Source organism: Amblyomma americanum, chromosome 2 (genome assembly GCF_052857255.1).
Source record: "Amblyomma americanum isolate KBUSLIRL-KWMA chromosome 2, ASM5285725v1, whole genome shotgun sequence".
Classification (NCBI taxonomy): Eukaryota; Metazoa; Arthropoda; class Arachnida; order Ixodida; family Ixodidae; genus Amblyomma; species Amblyomma americanum.
The window spans coordinates 168,007,637-168,030,376 of record NC_135498.1 but is presented as its reverse complement, the minus strand read 5'-3'; the positions used below and the strand labels follow the sequence as shown (position 1 = coordinate 168,030,376).

General features: G+C 46.8%; 1 protein-coding gene across 1 annotated transcript in view; it reads right to left on the bottom strand.

Moving 5' to 3' along the window:
- Positions 1–1,065: 1,065 nt before the first annotated feature.
- Positions 1,066–22,740, bottom strand: part of LOC144120221 (uncharacterized) — a 55,001-nt gene continuing 33,326 nt past the window's right edge. The window contains 11 exon segments of the mRNA XM_077652627.1: positions 1,066–2,593; positions 3,193–3,438; positions 5,290–5,625; positions 7,381–7,430; positions 8,849–9,039; positions 12,311–12,498; positions 13,653–13,799; positions 17,340–17,396; positions 18,157–18,294; positions 18,297–18,355; positions 22,212–22,482. Coding sequence (XP_077508753.1) covers positions 2,084–2,593; positions 3,193–3,438; positions 5,290–5,625; positions 7,381–7,430; positions 8,849–9,039; positions 12,311–12,498; positions 13,653–13,799; positions 17,340–17,396; positions 18,157–18,294; positions 18,297–18,355; positions 22,212–22,482 — 2,193 coding nt within the window. The 3' untranslated portion in view covers positions 1,066–2,083.

Sequence of the window (22,740 nt, the reverse complement as noted above, 5' to 3'; positions counted from 1 at the left end):
AATTGGAACAATAACTTAAGCGACATGCCAATCAGCGTTCAAAAAATGCGCTCAGCTGGGTTATGTTGGCTCGCTGATGCTGGCTCTCCGAGCCTACGTCGTGGAAGCTAGTGCGAAGCTCGGGAAAGTGACACCGAAACTAAGCGGTCTGGCTGTTCTTAGAGGCAGTGGTGTTCATTCGTCACGACGACTGTCGCGCGCACATCAGAGTTATGCGGGCGACTCTGTAGCATGCAACCAATGGAACTCTTGGTTTTGTATAGGGCTATTTCAAGATTTCCTGCTGTGCCGGTCATATCTGGACGAGGCCTCCTTCGGGAGCCCATTCGAATTAACTAGTGCGAGACCCGTAGCATCCAAATTAGCGAGCGTCCGCTGCCATTCATTTACATGGGTGTTGACCAGGACCGAGCCAGCAGTTTGCCGGAGCTGATCACGAAGCTGCAAATTACCGTATTTACTTGATTCTAACACAACCTAGATTGAAACGCGCACCCGTTTCGCCACGGTTGGCAAGTGATGGCCAATGAATTATATTTAGTCAACTCAAAGTAACTAAGGTCCTATGGCTGATGCTGTAGATATCCTCAGTAGAATGCAGAGCTACATTGCTAAACCAAAGCTGCAACAACTTTTGCTGTAAAAAGCAGGCAAAAACATGAAGTCGTATTCTTGTTGATGCTTTACGCAGCACTGCTGGTGATCCTGAGGAGTGGTGCATAGAAGTCTCTAAAAGTGAACAAAAAATAATGACAGGAATTTCCATCTTCATTCACATGAGGAGAGTGCAAACAAGCTTTGTGCAGCTGTCACCTGTCTTTTCACTGTGATAAAATGTGCAATCTGAAGTGTCTCGGAAGATATGTAATTTGCATGAGCGTCTCAGCACTGTCCACATGCTGCCCGTGCAACTACAGCTAATGAAATTGTTCATTAAACGTTATGCTAAAGTATTCTGCTATCTGAAATGTCCTGGTTACACGTTAAAGCGAGTATAGGTATTTTACTGCCACAGCTCTAGCAGCAACTACCAATTGATTCATTAAAATAACATGAGACTGATCATTTCAATGGACAAAGCAGCCGTTTAATCTGACGTCAGTACAATTTAATGCAATAAAAAGAAAAAGGCACACTGCATTCAGCCAAGCACTGGAAACGTGCTCAGTGACTGTAGATACAGTATGCATGTATGTGTTGACTCGGGCAGCAGAGGCGAGGCAACTGCACAATCTTCACACAGCAGTTGACACAGCTATCTTGACTTTTGTTGGGATTCTTGCAAAACAACTGAAGGACCACCTGCATATAGGTATGTCAATTATACTGTTGGCATTCCTGCAAACATCTTTGTGTGAAGTGCACTTGATAGGACTAAGCAGAATTTCTAAATTTCGGAAATAGATGAAAGGGAACTTGTGGACAAGAAAGCAATTTGGAGCTTTGAAAACAACCATGACAGCATTTCTGATCTCCTCACAAATACACTTCTAGGCATCTCCTTAATGTTCTGACACCAACAAATACACTGGTCCAAACCGCTAGTGCCAAAGCTATTAGCAGCTGAAGTATTTCCGCAAGAGGGGTGAACAAAAAGTTTCACACAGAGTCTCAAGAAGTGCCTTTAAATATTCAAGAATCAGTATGCTGATCTGTGTAACCTTGAAGTGCATGTCATCTCCTGCACAAGGGACAATCAAATTTGTTTTTCTTCAGCTGATGCGCAGCATGTACGAAAATTACATCACAATTACCAAATCATTTGGCCATGTAAAGCAGGCACTTAAACTTCTTCCAGATAAAATGTATAATTACACAAAACGTAGAATGTATCCTGTACAAGAAATTTGTGGCAGCAACCAGCAGTTATACGCTGCAAACTGGCCCACTTGAAAAGATCTAAGCTGTTGCTGAACCCTCGGAATCTGTTGCATGCAACAGCATTCAGGTTTCTCAAGACAATGTGCATGGCTCTGTGAATGCCCGACGTGCCGTCTCTTGCGCCATACTTTGGCTCTCATCACTGGGTGGCCAACAATGTGGTACACAAGAGCAGCGCCTACGCCATTTCCGACACTGGGCATCACTGGAACTGGACCGTCTCGACAACAGTCTCTACGCCCTGCACAGACTCGACGGCGCCCAGCAGCAGTGCATCGGCTGGCAGCGTCTCAGCCGTAAGCGTAACAGTGAGTGTGCCGTCGTCAGCCACGCTGAGCGTGTCTTCCGCCTCAGCACCCGCGATGACCTGGTGGTGTTGCAGCTCGACCACGTCCTCTTCCTCAGCCAGCACCGCATCACCTCCTCCCGCAGCCACGGCGGAGGTGGCGTTGAGAAGCAGAGCAGCCACCGCCTTGGTGTGCTTGCCAGTGGCACCCAGCATGTGGCCGTGCACGTGGACCAGGTGTCGGCGCAGCATCTTGTTGGAGACGACGCCCTTGTGGCACATTGGGCAGAAGATGTGGTAGTCACCCGTGTGGAAGCGGGTGATGTGGTGCCGCCGTGACATGGCCAGCGTGAACGCCTTGTCGCAGTAGGGGCACTTGAAGGGCTTCTCGCCCCGGTGGCGACGCATGTGCGCCTCGAACACGCCCTGCAACGGGGGAGGAGAAAGGGGAAGGCTCACATGCGAGCCCCTGCCATACCTCATCCAATATTGAAGGCAGAAATAACTTGACCATCCTTCATGCAAGTGAGGCTGTGCCCATTTTATGCCTTCATACCTATTTGTGATGACATATAACACAGTCACAGCTAGCCTCCCCTTGTTGGCACTCTTAGCTCCACATTAAGCGACTTCAAACTCAGCACAGCCTTTGCATTGCCACCAGCAGTGATGGATCTTGAGTGAGCTTTTCAGGCTGCTAGACATGATGGCAGGGTATCATAAGAACACGCACACCGTGCTATCCCCTTAAAGCAACTCCGCTTGAATGGCGAAGCGAGCATCTGTTGTCCTCACTGCCTGCCATCAGGCATTTAATAATACTCACTATAGTAATTTATTACGTAAAGTTAGACCATATTATCAGTGGAAACATATTTGAGACCATTTTGCCTTGGCAGTAGCCAGTCAGCTTGTTTTTTCTACAGTATACTCATGCACGTTGTCCCTGTTATTTGAAGAAAACAATGTGCGAAAGGCACCACCTTCCATGGGATGCCAACCCTCCCCTGAAGGAAGACGCCCACCTCCGAGTGGAGGGTGACTTGGCAGAGGTCGCACTTGAAGACGGTGTCCTGTGCGTGCCGGTAACGGTGGGCGGCCAGGCTGCCTGGGTACTTGAAGCGCTTCTTGCACACCTCGCATGCGTGGCTCCAGGTGCTGGGGCCCGCCTTCTCGTGCTTGTGCACGATGGCGTGGAAGTTGAGCGAGGCAATCTTGTTGAAGCCCTGGCCACACGTGTGGCACCGGTAGTGCAGCTCTCGGGAGTGCGCCTGTACAAGCATCGCCAGCCACATTACCACGATGGTTGGCAGGGAGAGGTGCCACACTGGTCTCAGTCAAACAATACCGGCTTGTCACATGCACCTTCTGGGTGCAAAATATGCTAGTGTGTTCCCCCCGTGAATACATCAAAATCATATTCTAGACCTTTGATACATAAAGCACTGATTGACAAATGTACGAAGCAGATGGTGAGATGTGGGAAAAGCATTGGCGAACAAATCAGAAGTGACCATTCTGGGTAGCCAGTCTGCAGGCTGAGCAATGCTCCGAGGCTGCAACTAAACTTGAACTGTCTGATCAGCAGTGCATTGACTTCTGAAACTACCCGGTAAAATTGGCATGGTAAATGTCAGAACCACCAAAATCTGAATTAATGAGGACTCCGAATAAACCACTCACATTTTATCAAGGCTTTGCTGTGTAACAGGGGACAGGACATAAAGCTTTAGTTGTCCTGGGACTGAAACTAAGTGAGCTACAAAATGTGCCTGAAAACATGCAATCATCTAGTGTAGCTTGTGTGGCGCACATCACGTGGATTCTGAGTTGAGAACCTGGTTATCATGATGATATGCCAACGTGGTAACGAAAATACTTTACAAAGCAAAGGTAACAAAACAGCGGCATTTAATAGAGTTTGATTCGAAGCACATAAAAAAAGAATTAATAGCACTCTGCCTCTGAGACCTCTGGCCAGCCATATCTACTGCAAATCTTGAACGAGTGCCCGATAATTTTAGTATGCACAAGTTATTAGTTGATCTGAATTTAAAACTAAAATGTTTGCACGCTTCAACTAACACGTGCATCCATCTTTCAAATGATTGAATGCAAGTCTGAATGGCAAGCAAACACATTGGTAGGTGGAGTGCAATGCAATAGATTGAATTGCCATTCTCTTATCCAGATTGATCATATATGGCTCAGTCACAAGTAGATGAGAACTACTGCTGCCAAGTACCAGGATGCCCGTCCACAAGGATTTGTAAGTGCATCTCTGGGGACATAAGTGCATGGCTTCACCTTCCAAAATGCTGCCTCCTTCCCTCCATGGCCTATTTTCCCACGGCCTGACTGAAACTGAATGCATCCTAGCTGGCTGTCTTAACACAGGCTCAACACTCTAAAGTTTCATCTCTACTTGGTTTTGTGCGATCCAATTTGCTCCGTCTTGTCACACAACTTCTGCATTGCTGGCTTTTAATGAGATATATGCTAGTACAAAGTCCTCAGGACCAGTGTCCACACTGTGCAGCCCCGTGAAAGCTACATAGGAGGAGAGGAACACCATCTGCAGTGCTTGGCCAGCTGGCACGATGAAGCACTGCGAAAGTTAGAAGAGGGAGAAAAAACACACAGCGATGCACAAATGAAGCATTGTAGAATCTAGGGCAAGGGGAGAAATCCACTGCTGCTGCACAGGCACAGTGACAGTTTACACCGTACAGAGAAGCCGGTACGGGGTGCTAGCGTCGAGGAAGGACGTGAACCATGTGGTGTGTAGTGACCGTATTGGGAATAGATGATAGGCGCATGTGTATGTATATAACAATGTGACAGGGCACGTGCGTCAGTGCTACGTTGCATACAATGGATGCAGCTGGACCGCACAGTGCCATGTTCATGCACTGCACTCGCAATTGGGTGTCACGGATGTGGCGCTTGTTTTGCTCCATGACATTCTACAGCATGTAGCTATGTGATCTACACTAGTCTAACAGCTATCACCGAGTTTCGCACATTACATAGCACAGCATAGGTATTGTCAATTTCTTTGTTACTTCCGCATTACCGCGTTAAAGAGCCGGGAGAGGAGACAGGCAGGTGTGTGCACATACCTGCAGGTGCAGGTCGTACAGACCCTGGGTCTCAAAGTACTTGGCACACTGTGGGCAGGCACTTCCCCGCTGCTCCTCGTGTGCCTCCAGGTGCTCCTGGAAGCTGGAGGGCAGCACAAAGACACGCGGACAGCGGGGACACGGGTAGCTCTCGCTGGTGTGTGCCGTGCGGATGTGGCGCTCGGCCTGGTTGCGCTCAATGAACCCTTTGCTGCAGAGGTCGCACGCAAAGGGCCACACGCCCGTGTGGTCCACCAGGTGGCGCAGGTAGCCCTTGCGGCTGTACGACATGTACGTGCAGTGCTCGCACCGGAACAGCTTCAGGTTGGGCGCACTCTGCACAAAGGCGAGAGATGTAAGGCTCTACCAGCTGCTACACAGGTGAACAGAACAAGGAAAAGACCAGGTGCGAAGAAAAAGCCTTGGACAAAGAAAAAAAAAGCTGAAAATATTAACAGGTGCTGACTAGAGAGTTCAGTTTAGAAAACACCAGAATACAAAGTCTATCTGGAAAGTGTCCAATTTACCCACTCCAGAAACCTGCGACTCAGACTGCACTCAATTTGGCTGTCTGCTACAGCGATGACCTAACATTACATACATGTAAATCAGGGCCCTCATTTCTCGCCGCTAAATGAGGAGATTTATAGTACTGGCGTGGTATTCACAATGGCAGGGCAACTTGATCAGCACATTTGCATCAAGGCTTCTGCCCCTGAACTGAGAGCAGCAGGATTTTATTGGTGCTTCACTCTAGGAACTGTCCCCAAAACGCTGATGAGTTGATGATTCAAACAGTTTGAAAGGGTCTGAGCTCTGGACAAGAGAAATAAGCAAAATGCAGTGATCCAATCTTTCCACCATTCTGAACCCAACACTGGCTTCCTTTATTCTCTGAGATCCCGGTGCCGACTGACTAGAGTAAAACAGCACAGTTCATTTACACACACAGCCCCTTCCAGCAAACATACATCCCAACGAGGTGCAGAATCTCAACAAGCTACTATTCTGAAGGAGGGCAGTATGAATAAGATGCGCTCTGGGCAAACAGTGCCTGTTTCAGGAAAGAAAATGTCACCCACATCAACTTTTGAAACATTTGCGTGCTTCTTCTTAGCGTACTGCGCATGTTTGTCTGCACCTGCAGTTAGGCAAGCGAACCACAACAGGTTACGTTCACACCGAAAGCAATCACATATTCCATGACGACACCCAAATGATAGCAAAACCACTGTGAAGATTATGCGAGCATACATGACAGCTAGCAAAGTCTCAAAGGTTTTATCCCTAAGAATAGAAGGCCTATGCTTCTGCTGGTCTCTTTTTGTGCTTCTATGCTTTTTTTTTTTATTTCTTCCACACCATGGCGCATGGCAAGAACCTGCATTAAGCAGAGAAAGATTTGAAGTGCAGACTGGTGCCACTCTGCTCTGCGATCTCAAGACTGTTGGGTATTCTGGAGGAAGGCAGTACGAATACACAATTGAGGAGCTTGGACACAAAAGCCTGACACAGAGAACCCGGTGCCTCAATACCCAGCCAAGAGCCCAAACAGATGTTCACAGCCACAAGCAGAGGTTTGATGGAATGGCATTCTACGTCATTACAGAGGGAACGCTATGATAAACACAAGTGACACCATGATAATCTGACTGTTACGTTTGAATGCATGTGCCATCTTAATGTCCTTGCCACTAGCTCGTTTGCAATGTTTTGAGATGTACTGGTAAGACTCTGACGACCTAACTTTATTTCTAATTTTACTTCCCTGTCACCTTTCAAAAATAACATGTAGAAGCCAAAAGGTCACTGCTCTTAATCCTACAGCTCCCACATTCCCACCAAAGACAACTCAATGTAGTGTCACATTTTTCTCCAGGTGTTGCCCCTTATAAAACTTAATGCTCTGACAAAATGAGTGACACTGGGACATTAAACTTACACGAGGTCAGTTTAGGACACTGTAAATCACAAGCATCACACACATTGCAATCTATGGCACGAAGCTAGGTTACAACCGAGCAAAATGAAAGTCTCTGTGAGCACTGGTGTTTGCTGAAGATTCTAGAAGGAAGCAAAAGGGAGACTAACCGTTCCATCAGGCATCAAGGCTCCCCCTTTCTCCGAAGTTTCTGGCTGGACTGTACATGAAAAAAAAAAAATTATAAGCGTACATCGTGCAATCAAATTATGAAATGAATGTAGAAAAACATTTACACGGATCTGCATTTGCACTTGCCACATTTATCTAGGCACACCCTGTCTAAGTACACCACAGACGCACATCAGTGCAAGCAGAAAAAGTCAACCACTTTGATTCTTTAACAGGAGCACTACATCAAAACGCAGCTCAGCAACAACGCCAACTTGGTCGATTTCTCCGCCAAGTGCGATCAGAAGCGACATCCATCTCATCTTCAGTGTGAGAAAGTATTGGAAAAATAAGCAAACAGCCAGTTCATTACTGCTTCTGAATTAAAAAAAAAAAAGATTTTCTGACATCTTTCCTAGGAGTAACCAAAGCTTTACTAGGCCTCTTTGGAATTCTGTCGCACTTGCAAAAAAACAGCATTCAAGAGGTACCTCCTTGTATATCAGAGTAACTGATAGCAGTCATATACCCAGTAATTGTAAACCTTAATGCTGCATTATTCCAAACCATTACACTGGCTTCTTCCTCTGCATAGAGAATGTGCTCTTTCACTTCAACCACAGTAAAACCCCATTTACACATTCCTGGTTCATGCGATTTCCAAGTCCGTATGCTCAAAATTACAGACACTGAAGCTGTCTAATAGAGTTACAGTACATTTCTCCTGGTCGTTACACTCCCGGATAACACGATTTCTCAGCTACTATGTTTAAAATTTTGACAAATGGTGGTCATATAATACGTTCACTGACCAGCCACACACGTGCAATCATAAACGTGGGCCGAACATGAGGGCACGCAACATGGGCTAAAATACAGTGGCAGTCACCCACCATGATGGCTCCTCTGCAGTGTCTAGGTGCAAAGATGATGATGATGATTATGGGTTTTTATGGCGCAAGGGCATCTATGGCCAAAGAATGCCATGACACAAGGTATTTTCAATTACTCAAGGTGGGGTCAGAGACCCATTTCCCAAGCATTTCACCCTAAATTGGCCGAGCACCAGTCCAGGGGAAAGCTTGTACCCATTGTATCACCGGTGGGTACCCGGCGGGACTGGGGGGATCGAACCCCGCACCTCCCGCATACGAGGCGGATGCTCAACCACTTGGCCACCGCTGCGGTTTCCTAGGTGCAAAGAGGCGAAGCACCACCACCACCAACAACAACAAAAACGGTGCACTAGCATTCGAGAGAGATGTTTTTGCGTTTTCTTTAAGAAACATATCAACGAGGTTTTACTCTACTTCCCTTGCTTTCTGCAGGATATAGTTACAGTAACTCAAGCAGTTTGCGAAACCCCAGATCCCCTAGAACCTCTGCAACTGCTTGCTTGGGGCTGGAGGCGGTCTACACCACACGAAAACACAGACTCCGCCTGTATGGTAAACAGATGTTACGCACACTTGTGTCCACAGAGCAGGTGCAGCATGAGCTCGCGTCGTGTCATGAAGCGCATCGGGCACAGGGAGCACACGTGGTTGGTCTGGCGCAGGTGGACGCGGCTCACGTGGCGCTTCTTCTGCGCCAGGAAGTTGAAACCCTTGGAGCAGTGCTCGCACTTGAACGCCCGGCTGGTGCCGTGCTTCGCCTGCCTGCGTAAGGGGGCACCAAGTGTGGTGAAGGGAAAGGGGACGCTATGCACCGGGCTGTAGTTCTGGACCCATTTCATATTCTGACAGTGTCTTCCACGGTATAGACAACACTGCTGCAGTCCAGAAAGAAAGCCAGTCCATGCATGAAACTGCAGCACTGTGCAGCCACTGCACATCTGCGTATCACTCTCTAAAACACAATCCATTTGCTTGAAAAGAAAAAAAAGCCCCGTTTTCCCAGAGCGTTTTGTAAAACATGATGTGGGTGATGACGAAACTAGTAGTGCTTGACACACAAGGACGTAACAAAGTGGACAACACACGCGTCACTCAATTCGTTCCACTTTTGTGTGTCAAGCGGTAGAAGTTTTGTCGCGATAACTGTGCCATCTTCACTAAATTCACTGCCTAAAATTCCCTCATCACGCTATTTTGAAAGCAGCACAGCCTCTGCAGGTTCCCCATGGGGTACAGCAGTGAAGACCTATTACAGTCGAACCCAGATATATCGAACCCGCATATTTCGAATTATTGGCTATATCGAACACACAGGTTACCCCCTTGAAAATACTATGTAAAAGTATAGGACAATTGCGTAGTATATCGAATTCCATTTTCGTCGGACATTCGATGTATCAAACGGTGCGCTGCACCGCGCCAATGCAAGGTGCGCTTTTCCCAAAGACATTCATGTCCGGTCCTGAGAGGTAAACTTTTCCGCAGAGTCAGTCAGCAGGCTCCTCCTCTGCGCATGCGCGGCCGTCGCCTAGCAACGGAGACGCAGAGCCTTTCCCCCGTTCTTGCGCCCCACCGGCGCGAGCTCTCTCGCTCCTCCTCTACCGCCGGCATGTGCATTGGGCAAGGGCATTGGAGCTCATCGAAGAGAGTGCGCGGCATGGAGACGCGGCGACGTTTCCAAGCCACGCTTCCTGGGAAAAGGGAGAGAGAGAGAGAGTGAAGGGTCGGCACGGTCGCTCGTGGGCCAGGGGAGACGAGAGAGCCAGAGAGGGCTTAAAAAACGAACATAGCGCCTTCGACGGCATATTCCGCCGATCTTTTTCCCCGCTCTCTTCTTTCTTTTCCCTTTGTCGTTCCTTCACAGCCCCGTTGACTGTCGCTCGAACAGGCTTCGCTCGGACTGCTCCATCTGCACATCGTGCGTGTTGTTGTGCATACCTCTGTTTCAACGTGCCGTGTGTAGCGTGTGTGATTGCAGTCATCTGGTGAGCTATGGCATCCGCGGACATAAAAAAGAGGAAGAATCTGGACTTTGCAAGAAAGCTTGAAGTAATCCGGCGTGTCGAGAATGGAGAAAAGAAGTCCTCCGTGGCAGACGCATTCGGCATTCCGCGGAGTACTTTAAGTACGTTGTTAAAAAACAAGCAGGACATCAAGCTTAAAGCAGGTGAGGAAAGTCACTCGGGAGCGTGTCGTGTGCGCCCTGCTGCTTTTGACAAAGTGGAGAAGGCACTCTACACGTGGTTTCTTGAAATCCGAGCGAAAAATATTCCCGTGGATGGCCCGACCTTAATCGAAAAGGCCAAATGGTTTGCTACGGCTCTTGGCGAAGAGAACTTTTGCGGTGGCACTGGATGGCTGCAACGGTTTAAAAACCGCCACGGCATTGTAGGAAAGGCCATTTCAGGCGAAAGTGGGGCTGTCAGCAGCCAGGAGATGCAGCAGTGGCTTTCTGAGGAGTGGCCGAAGATCACTGAGAAGTTTTCGCCTGCAGAAATCTTTAATGCAGACGAAACTGGTCTCTTTTGGCAAATGTTGCCGAATAAGACACTCGCTCTTCGTGGAACCACATGCCACGGTGGTAAAATGAGCAAAGTGCGTGTGTCGGTGCTGCTTGCAGCCAACATGGACAGCTCGTGCAAGCTATGGCCATTCGTGATCGGGAAGAGCAAGTCACCGCGCTGCTTCAAGAACTGTAAACAGCTTCCCATCCGCTACGACTGTAATAGGAAGGCCTGGATGACACGTCAACTTTTTGTTGAATGGCTGCAGGCTTGGGACGCTGAGTTGGGCAAGTCGGGCCGCCGAGTTTGCCTTCTGGTAGACAACTGTTCGGCCCATCAAACAACTTGCAAGCTGCAGCACATCGAATTGAAGTTTCTCCCGCCGAACACCACAGCGAGACTGCAGCCCCTCGACCAGGGTATCATAAAGGCATTCAAGGTAGGCTATCGGAAGTGACTTATTCAACGGCTCCTCATAAACCTCCGCATGGGAACCGATCTCAAGATTGACCTGCTTGGCGCGATCCAGATGATTACCGGCGCTTGGGGCGACGTGAAGCAGGCCACAGTAGCCAACTGTTTTGGCAAGGCAGGCCTTGAAGTGGCCAGAGATGAATGTCCGGAAGCTTTAGATGACGATGAGTGCTTGGAGGACGCGTTCCGCGACTTGTCCAATTTTTCCGGCACCGTCCCGCCCGAAGTTACTGTTGATGATTTCATTAACGTTGACAGCGAAGTTCAAGCAGTAGCCGACCTCGCTGATGAGGACATTGTGGCCGGAATAGCTGGCGTTCAAGACAGCGATTCCAGCGACAACGAGGGCAACTGTGTTTTCGAAGAAACGCGTCCGTGCACAGCCACTGAACTGGCGTCAGCATTCAGCCTGATTCGACGCTGTTGCGGTGAAATGGAAGGCACTGGGCGCTCGCACCTAGACAGTCTCGAGAAGATTGAAACTAGTGTTTTAAACTTCATTTCCCAGAAAAAAAAGCAGCCCAAAATTAGTGATTTTTTTTCCGTGAAATAAAGCGCTTTCATATTGTGTGCACATGCCATGTGATTCGCGGCTGTTCCAATTGGTAAGCCACAATTTTTTATGATCGCGAGTGCTTTTTTGGCCTATATCTGTATATCGAATTTTCGCTATATCGAACTATTTTCCGATCCCCGTCGAATTCGATATATCCGAGTTCGACTGTAATACCACTCCCAGGTTAAACACTACCAATGGATGGCAGAAGAGCAGAGAGTTCCCATTTGCAAGCATAGGTTCTTTGGACATGAGCAACTCTTCTGAAATTACAGACCCATTTTACTCAGCGGGAAGGCAGATGAAGAGATCATTTGCCACAGCGGCCTCATCACAGCAGCCAAGACACATCAGAAACTGCAAGTGCAGCACATTGTACTATCTCATTTCATTTAGAGTTTCACAAACTGGATCTACTGCTCGGCTGATCTGATGCAGCACTTTCCCCTCAATGGCTCCACAGCAAGCAATGCCAACAGGAGGGGCTGGAGGCACTTACTGGTGGTACTTGAGCGTGGTGCTGGTCTTGAAGCTCTCCCCACACTGTTCGCAGCTGAAGCTGCGGTCTTGGCCGTGGCAGAGCTGGTGGTTGCGCAGTGCTGTCTTACTGCTCAGACACTTGCCACACTGGTCACACTGTGGGCGCTGCTGGCACCGGCGTCGTTCCACGTGCCGCTGGTACCGGACCTGTTGACACAGCACGAGAGCACAACTATATAGCGTAGCCAAAGTCCTCTGCACCCAGCTTCTCCATGCAGCAAGGGATCTAGAACCAGCACAGTCTTCAAAAGGTTAGCTAAGCACTTTTAAGGAAGTGCGTAGCCCGGTCTTCCTCAGCATTCTGGAGAGATGATTCACGAGGTCTTCCCTCTCAAGGCAGGGTGCAGACAATCTACAGATGCTGGCAGCAGCAGCACTAGATGGCATCAGCCATCCAGTGTATGCAAAATATATATGCCATTACATTTATTGCTGCTTTAGGCCACACAAGGATGGTCTTTAGGAATGACACCAAGTAATGCACAGTTGCAGGCTTGGTTTGTCAGCCAGTGGTTTGCCTCAGCACTGGGAAGTCGAATCACAATAGTGGTTGAGTGTTTGCAGGCTATGAAACCCCTTTAAAGAATCTCCACTGAGGCTGCATGCACTATCAGTAGTGAGTTGGAAGATCAACTTGCATTGGGAAGACAGCACCAGAGTGAAGGCAACAGAGCCTGAACTGCAAGCAGGCACTGTGTGTAAAGCATAAGTTTGCAGGAGGGGGAAAGGAGTGTGCAGCAGCTGCTGGATTTGTTGCAGCTGATTTGTGCAGCTGTGCTGCTCTCTGAAACCATGCAAGCGTGAATAGCCTTATTTTGCACGTTAACTACAACTGGGGGGTTATATAGGACTACTGCAATAAACAAGCAGTCTTGCATATGCACTTTCATTATGCCCAATTTAAGCTCACTGAAGAGTGTTTACATAAAAATGTAAAAGATCAAGCAGTCTATAATCGCTTGCACAGATTCAAGGTCTTCTACTTAGAGTCTGCTATAAAACCGACATTAAGACTTGTTACAAGGTTTGTCCTGAAAGCTATGACAGTGCTAAGCAATAAAACTGCTCAACAGACTGGCGCAGTGTCGACCTGCTCAATACTGGAACATCTAATAGTATAATGAATGACTCTGAGATGAATGAAGGACACCTTGCTGGTACTTGTGTTCCAGTTCTTCGGCTATTTGCATTGTAAGTGAACATTAATTTACTCATCTAAATGTAGAGCATAGTCAACACACTTGTGGAGAAGAGAATTAGTAAGAGGACTCTGTCAGGCAGCGGGGGCAGTGGAGACGTACCTCGCTCGAGAACTCCTTGTCGCAGTGGTCGCAGGCATAGAAGCGGATCTCCGGGTGGGAGGACAGGTGCCCCTGGATGTCCTCCAAGGCAGCCCCGATGTAGGTGCAGTAGTTGCACTTGAAATGCGGCAGGCTGGGGCCAGATGCCTGCAGCACACAGTTAAAGACCTCGGGGGCTCTCATACTGCTCAGATTGCTGTTGGTATTCGAGTCAGTGCTGCCCTAATCACACTCTTCCTGACACTGCCTCTACTGCACATTCACTGAAATTTATCACTGTTGCAAAACTGTTCTCAACAGCCTTGCTTGTTTGTGGTTTCGCAGTCTGAGGCATCTTTGACTGCAATGAGTCATGTGCGGCAAAAGAATGTGACATTAAGAGACATAGCTGCTCCGGGGCGCAAGACAGGAAAAGAATAAGGACAGACCAGCTACGTCAGTGCTCTGGGTCACACATGTGCATCTCTTTCGCTTCAGCCATTTCCCAAACGATGGCCACAAGTGGTTGTAATAGTACAATAAATAAAGCATAAATGTTTGCCCACACAGGCTTTGTTCCCCTCTGTTACGGTGGGCCTCCCAATGTGGAGCTGATATCAAATAAGGCAAAGAATTAACACTATGCTGTACAGGCAGTTGGGCACATTAATAAAGCTTCAAAGCAGAATTAGGGAGTAATTCCTCGTTACCATCCAGATGCACCCGTAAGGCTACAAAAAAAAAGTTATAGAGCTCTGTAACTCTATAGACCAGGAAAGTGACTGGTAGTGTGAGCAAGCCAGGTAAACGGCACATGGAGTTTTAATTTTTGATAGCAGAGCCGATTTGGATATGAATAGAAACCAGTATTGACCCCATATATAGAATGACACCCCTATTTCAGATCATGACTTCTGGGGAAAAAAAGAAAAGTCAGCTTTTACGCAGCGATATACAGTAAATTACACATGAGAACAAGCGACAGAGGGTACCCCTTTGATGTCTACCCTACGAAACCTTAAGCAGCATTGACAGCAGAGGCGTCAGCAGCGCATCAGTGATGGAAGTGCACTTTGGTCAATTCAGCAGTGCGTCTTGTTATTTCATTTGTTCCACAAGGTTCTCAATAGCTTCTAACACCTGGCTGCTTTGAACCATCTGTGACAGAACAGGAGGCAACCAAGGTTTGCAGTCCCGCATGCTCTTGCAGCATGGTAAAAAAAAAAAAACGAGCGAGGGCAGGGCTCCAATAAGGTCCCCATCAAGGTAACAGAAAGGCACAGTGCTAAGCTGGGGGGAGAAGGAAGGAGCATTGACCCAGCTGACCACTGTGCAGTGTATCACTGCTGAAGTAGCAACAGGCAATTTCATCACTCACTGTCGAAGATGGTGACAAAGCTCAACGCCAAATGACAGCCATTAGGAGCCTCATGCTTTTTTCTTTTTTTTTTTCCCCCAGCTGAATTCACAGTTCAGCTTCCCCTGTGCAGTGCTCAGCTTTGCCTCTCACACAGTAGGTGAGCCGGGTGACACTTAAACTCTGCGCCAGCAGCTGAGAGAAGCGAGATAAAAATACTGAAGGCCTGTACCGGAGAAGGAAATCACCTGATGCAGAACGTACAGTAGTGTGGTGCACACACGGTATTTTTGCATCCTTAAGGGGGGAAAATGCAACTTTCAAAACCAACCCTCTTATTTTTGATGAATTTTAATGAAACTCTTTCTGCACATTAGTAATGTTTCAAACTTAAGTGCACAAATTTTCAGCATTATATGTCAAAACTTTTCTGCACATTCATTTTTTGTACACCTTGTGGAAACCCTGCAGACCAGACAAAATGTGATAGGAGACTGCTTCTATCACATTTCTTCAAACAGCTTCAACTTCACTGGATTTTTGAATGTACACTACACATCATGGCAATTTTTTTTTTTTTTTACCCCAGCATAAAGTTTTTGGTTGTCATTTTCTGTGGTATATTTTCCGTAGACATGTGTAGACTGCAAAGAAAATATCATAACAAGAACTCAAAATTCAGCGTCCTCAAAAAATAAGATTGTCATTGCATTTGATGCAGTTCAGGGAGTGCAACGAAACAAATGGGGCCAAACTAAACCGCAGCGGTGGCCAAGTGGTTGAGCATCCGCCTCGCATGCGGGAGGTGCGGGGTTCGATCCCCAGTGCTGCCGGGTACCCACCGGTGGTACAATGGGTACAAGCTTTTCCCTGGTCTGATGCTCGGCTTATTTAGGGTGAAATGCTTACGAAATGGGTCTTTGACCCCACCTTGAGAAGTCGAAAATACCTTGTGTCATGGCGCTCTTTGGCCATAGATGCCCTTGCGCCATAAAAATCCATAATAATCATCATCATCACCAAACTAAACATACGTAATGGTCGTCAAGAAATCAGCTCTACAAGGTGAGTAACAGCCCAAGAAAGCAGTTTTGAGAGAAAGGCGTCCAATGCTGAGCACCATGTTTACTTTTCCAGAGGACAGCAAGACAGTAGCCCACGGTGCCTTGTGCGCTTTTGATGACTCCTTTCTGTCCAAGTCGTACTTTTGAGCTGCTGGCAGTAGATTGCTGCGCATTAGCAATGGCACCCCAAGAGCTCGGCTGTACTTCCATGACGTCCGCCACATGGCTTTCATCGCCGATCAAGCCATTTTTTTAGAGAAACACCACCAGCAGAACCTGAAGTGCTCAGATACGTGTCTATGAAACTTTCCACAATAAATTCCCTCGCAGAAGCCTGCAAAAAGGTCTTCTTAGTATTCTCGGCGGTTGGCAGCTTTCACTTGCGGCTGCCATAACAATTTGACATTTTGTACTTCTCAAAGTGATGCCAGTTTCCCAAGACTTGAGTGTCGCTGAAGTCCCAACCAAAATAATATAAGGGGAGACAACCAAGCATAGCTCACCGAGCACAAGAGCCCGTGCAATCTCCATCCATTGCCAGAAACAACCGCTGAGCAGACCAATGCTGACGTGGGCAGTCAGGTGGTGAGATACTGAAACTTTTGCTTTTGTATATTTGCTCGTGCTTGTAAAATCAAGCTCAAAAACCAGTTTTGAAGATGAGAAAAAACAAAGCTTCTCAGCAAGCCGAAAATAGAGCCGAGTTGCCGTGCCACAAAAATACCAGGGTTCAAAAAATGCTTATTTTTTGCCAATTCAAGTAACTGAGGTTATAAGAACAGTGCAGCAGCAATCGGTATTCCATCACTCGTCACTGCAGCGCGCAAAAATTTTTAAGCTAGCTTCATTAGCACCGATAGATATCAGCAATTAAAAATGATGCAACCCCCTCTCCCCCTTCAGTTCATACACGCGGCAGAAAAAAAAATGTAATGAAACAGATCGGAACTGCGCCCTGCCAAACGCCATCCTGCCCACATCACTTGGGCACACCCATTCCCCACAGTACGTCAGTGGGGTAAGGGCGGCTAAAAATGCAAGGTGAGGGCGTTCACCCCAATTTTTAAAAATCATTTGTAAGTTATAAAGTTCCTGGAGAGCTTTTAAATTTCACTCGAATACTGAAAGAAGCCACCTGTACAGATCTGTTTGCATTAGAATATAAGCATCAAAATCATTTCAGGGTCCCCCTTAAGAACTCAGAGGCAACCACCCTGGCGAGTATCCGTGTCAGCACTCCCATACATTAATTGCAACCCCTGAAAGGAACCTATCGAAAAGACTCACGGCTTCATGCTGTGCGCCTGTGGATGAGGCAGGTGCTGTTGCTGACCATGTAGTGACCTATAGAAAAATGAAAACATGTTTTAACGCGACAGCGTGGTACAGCTTGTTCCGGCCGAAAAAGCCATCGCACACCACGTGTGGGAATAATCGGGGGCTGCGAAAAAAAAAAATCGTATCATGGTAATTTGTGGTTTGTAGTGATTGATGACTGATTGGTGTGTGATAAGCATTGTATGTGTTAATGAAATCATTGTGATTAACTGATTAATTAAAGGAAATCAAAAATGAAAAAACAAGGAAAGGGGGGGTTTTCAAGCTGTCAGAATGCTCAGATGAAAAGTCAATGCTTGATGATTGCAAATTAAGGAATTAATTCAATCAATTAATTAACCGAAACAATTGCAAATGCATCAAAATGCATGTCAAAGGTGTTTCCAAAGGGTAAGGCGTCGCGCCGAATGGGCAATGGGTGTTCTATGACTCCCTTGCAGCACTGCAACACCCTGTCGCATTCCACTCTTAACAGCGAGGCTTAAACGTCCTGCAATTTTTTAAGGAGTAATAGCTCCACCGAATGCAAACTGTACCGCACCTCCCACAGGCCAGAAGCACCTTTCAGGGACAGTGCTACACTTTCAGGTTAAAATTCGACAGACTAAGTACAAGTGCATTTGCCCCCAGGGAGGAAACTTTGCTCCGACGGGTCCACAGTCAAAAGAAGCTTCTCCGCGCTTTCATTTTACACCCAGTATCGACAAGAAAACTGCACGTCTTTTCACTAGCTCGCTACCTGGCAGTGCCGGATCATCACTCAATCTGTGGTGGGCGTCCTGGAAAGTGCCCGGTCCAGGTTCTTCTGGAACATGAACCCTCGACGACACATCGTGCACTGCAGCGGGTACGCCTTGGGTGTGCCTTGCCGCACCACGTGGTGGTCTCGTTTCAGGGCCCCGCTCAAAATAGCTTGCCGCACAGTGGGCATGCATAATCTGTAGCCGCTCTGTCCAACGTCATCTCTGGAAACGCAACAAGCCCAGGTGAATAACAGCAATCAGCGACTTGTGAGAATTGAGTTCCATGAGCTCTGTTAAAGGCAGCTACACCTTCGGCCACCACTGCCCCACAGTTAACACTGAATTTCTAGCGCTAATAGCATCAAGCTGAGGGGCACTGCAGAAACAAGAACCTCCAGCAGAACTGGTACTCGCTTACATACGATATCAACTAGAGGCGTGCAAATATATTGAAATTTTTGAATACGAATCGAACACGAATGTGAAGAAAAAAAAAGCCTTTCCAATATGAACAATGGTTCAGTATGAAAAAAATATCTGAAGATAAGAGGAAAACACTGTTCTTTTTTTTTTTCAAAAACAGTGTGTGGTATTTACAAACAAAACTAGGCTGAATACCTTACAGAAAAAAAAAAAATTACATGCACAGAAGTGAATACCGCTTGATTTAAACAGCATTAACAGTATGCAAATCCCACCTGTACATGCGGTGATGCAAAATGAGTGACAAATGATATCCATGAATAACTGACACATAACTAAGAAACTATACACAACACAATGAGCAAACCCTCATTAATTTCGACTTCAAAGAACCTGGACAAATTGACCGATTTATGCGAAACCTCAGTTGCAAAAATCAACCCCCACCCCCCTCAGCTCCTCAAAAAAAAAAAAAAAAAAACTTCTGTAAATGCAGTGAAGCGTTGAGACTAGGCTCTTATTACACAAACAGCAAACGCCTCTCAGGAGCGCAGTTTCGCCATGCTGGAGAACAACAAGGACGTAAGCGAGGGAAAACACACATTAGCGCCGGAAATGGCGAGGACTCCTTATAAAAAGACCCTGAGACGCACCAGTTGGCTTCGAAAGTGGCACACAGCTAGGTTTGGACGGCTGTAAAATGCGCCAGCTGTTAGCCACTGCCGTCGCAGGTTGGCGATGAAGCTCAGAAACCAAATCTGCAAAGCCAGGCAATTGTTTGGTCCTAGAGACAGGGGCTGTTCTATTGTTGTAGCGACTGCCATTATGAGAACGGTCGGAGCTTCGCGGGTTATAATTCACCATTCAACAGGCTGGATTTTTACACGATCACTTGCCCCTGCATGTGACACCTCAACTCAGCCCAGCTTTGGAAGCCCACGCAAAAACCCACAAGTGGGTTTCCCCGCATATTCCTTGTGACCAAAACAAGCCAACGGAGCTCATACTAGAAGAGCGGACAGGCATGAGCGTCATGGGTGTGGGCATTAAGTATGAAACAAATAAGCATGAATCAAAACAAAAAACAGGCACTGGCCATTTTGTTCTCCATCATGTGTGATATAGGGAAAGCCCAGTTACGGACTTTCGCATGGGGTCCACGCAATAAACATCGGAGAGAGAAAGCGAGAAGGACGCCTTTGTACTAATCTCCCGGCACTTTAAACTCGATCACTGGTTAATCTGCCCAATGCAGTGGTTTTTTTCAAGTCTGACTTATGAATCTCGGCGCAGTATACAATCTGCTGAATATTCCCGAAATTCTCAAATGTCAATTTCTCAGACCGAATATGAATGGAATAACAAACATATTCACTTCTTACCTAAAATTCTTTGAATATTTGCACACCCCTAATACCAACCTCTGAACCCTTTGGGTTGTGAATCCAAAACTGAGCAAGCATATCACATGAGGTTTGAGGCAAAAAATCTCTCATGCTCATCTATAGAAAGGGAGCTCAAAGGAGTAAAATACACATGATAAAAAAGTTTCTTCAGGTTTGAAAACACCAGGGACTTCGACACAGCAAATCTTTAGCTGTAGGTGTGCTTTCCGAACATTGTTACAGGGTGTGCACTTCTGTCAATAACAGTGCAATGCAGAACCAGCACTTCAGCCTCTAGCAGTGTCCTCCTGAACACCGCTCAACGAACAACAAAACAGAACGTTACACTGTGCAGCACAATTTCCCTTTGTCCTTTGTTAAACTACATTTAAATCAGTAATGCACTACAGTTGGGCACAAGTCAAGAAAAAGTGGCTTTTAAAACCCCGTCAAAGGACCTCCTCCGGCCAGTGGCATCAGCCGATTCTGAACCGGAATGTACTGCGACCATGACTGTAATGCAAAGGCTGGGTTGTTGTGGACGCATAAAGAAAAAAGAAAACAGGAGGTAATGTGCCGAAATTGATGCCACCAGTATTACAGAGATGAGTAGAAATTTACAAAATTTACAAACAAAAGTACCTAAACAAATGGCTTTCACATGCCCTTTCTGTTTCAGAGAGCCACGCAAAAGATTGCCCAAATAGGACCGATACAAAGATAAGTACAGAGTCAGACCGCACCGTCACTGCGGTCGCCCATGCGTTTTAGTGACGCCTCGTCGTAAAAAATGAAACTTCTCCCAGTTGCCAAAACCGAGCGACGAGTGATGCTTCCTGAACGTCAGTGGCAGTTCTCGGCAACATTTAAGGGGGGGAATGTGAGTCCCAGCAAAAATTTTTTATTTCTTAATGTATTTATTTTTTCATATTAAAAATAATTTTATGACTACCTTGCACAAAATTTCACCGTTACATTCCAGAAATTTGTTTTCCAATATATTTTTCCTCTGAACCTTGTGAAAAGGCTGCAGAGCTAAGGCTGGTAGCAGAAGGCTGGTTCAGCATTCATTACGTTTCTACAAACATGCTACACAGGTCAAGACATTCTTTAATTTTTTTTCACGACGCTCAAATGTTGATTGTGGTGAAAATTTCATACAAGAAATTTAAAATGTATAAATTTGAAAAATAAAGAATGCCTTGACATGCGCTATGGTCCTAGGTGTGCAATAAAAAAAAAACGGAGTCAAAATAAATAAAACAGTCCTGAAAAAATCTGCTCCACAAGATAATTATCTGGGCAGAAAATTGTAAGAAAAAAATGCCGAATTGATTGAGCATTTCCCCCAGATGCAAAGCCACCGAGTGTTCAAGAAAAAATGTTTTTAGAGTACTTCCCGGTCGATCACAGCAATGAAACTTTGGGCCAACGTAAAAAATGAGGCGCACAAGTGGATACAATAATTTTCAAAAAAAAAATATTTTTTGTACATATTTCAATATCACTCCCCCCTCTAAATGAGTCATTGCCTTGTGTGGAACTAATGTAAAACTGCTCGATTTCAACGTCGCCGAAAAGTGCAATACTGAGAAAAGTAGTGAGCGCGCCTTTTCAAGTGCAATAGCAACGGCAAGCTTTCCACGCACCAGAAGCAGATTATTGCCATTAGCGTGCAGCATCGGCAGCACTGTGAAGATTCTGGCAGCATGCTGAACTTTCAGAGAACGAAACATAGGTCTTTATGATGCTTTCAAGTAGCGTGCATTCTATGGCATTTCCTCAAGCTGATGCGTAGAGTCTGTGCTCGGTACTCAAATGTGCCATCTCTGGCAAGAAGTTTCTGACTGTCCGGCCACTGCTCTGATATGTTATGATTGGTATTTGTGGCTCAAAGCTTCCGCTAGTCGACCAATACGGCATTCTAAATTTTTCTTCTTCTGTTTCCAAAGTTGGGGGCCAGCCTGCCCAAAGCATCAACCAATGTGCAAGTAAACTCGCATTACATTCGAGCAAATACTGTACAACATGAACGCGCATGTTGTGTTCTTTGTGTGACATTTTTTTCAGGAAGGAATGGCATGGCATTTTGTCGCACCAAACCTTCCCGTGAACAAGGGAGATTTCATTTTCTTTACAACCCACCGCATGCCTACCCTTCAGCACTGGTGCAAGCAAGAAGGCTCACGCATGGCTAAGAACTGGATAAGAACTGTCCCTTGGTAGTGTGATGTCAGCCACGACACCCCCATCTGTCATTCTGCCCACACTGGTGCCTCCATCTAGTTGTGACCCTACTTCCATGGGAGTGGTGGGTCCAAGGTGGGCCCAGCCCTTACGCTCATGACTGCCCTCGTCCGCAGCTGCTGTTCCAGTCTCAGTGTCCATGGCTGCCACTGTTGCCATCCCGGCGTTGCTATCGCCTTCCTCACTGGCAGCGTCCTGAAGCGCTGCCATGGGTGCATCCGAGAAAACGGTCGCGGCGCCCGCAGGCATGGCGGACACCATAGTTGCCACGAAAGGCGTTGCTGCAGCTGTTGTCTGCAAAAGCCACAGCAAGGGATGTGGCAGATCAAAAAGGCATCACAGAAGCCACTCAGCTGGTCACTTTTATGCACTTTTGCCATGGGGCTGTTTTAAAAAAAAATGTAGCCAATTTCCAACATATAATACCTCTCCAGTGGCGAAATACAGCAGAACCTCGTCGATATATTTCTGGTTCGTACGATTTTCCGCTCCACGCGCTCAAAATCATGAGCAATAAAAATGTCCCATAGAGTGCATTGTTTTTCATCCAGT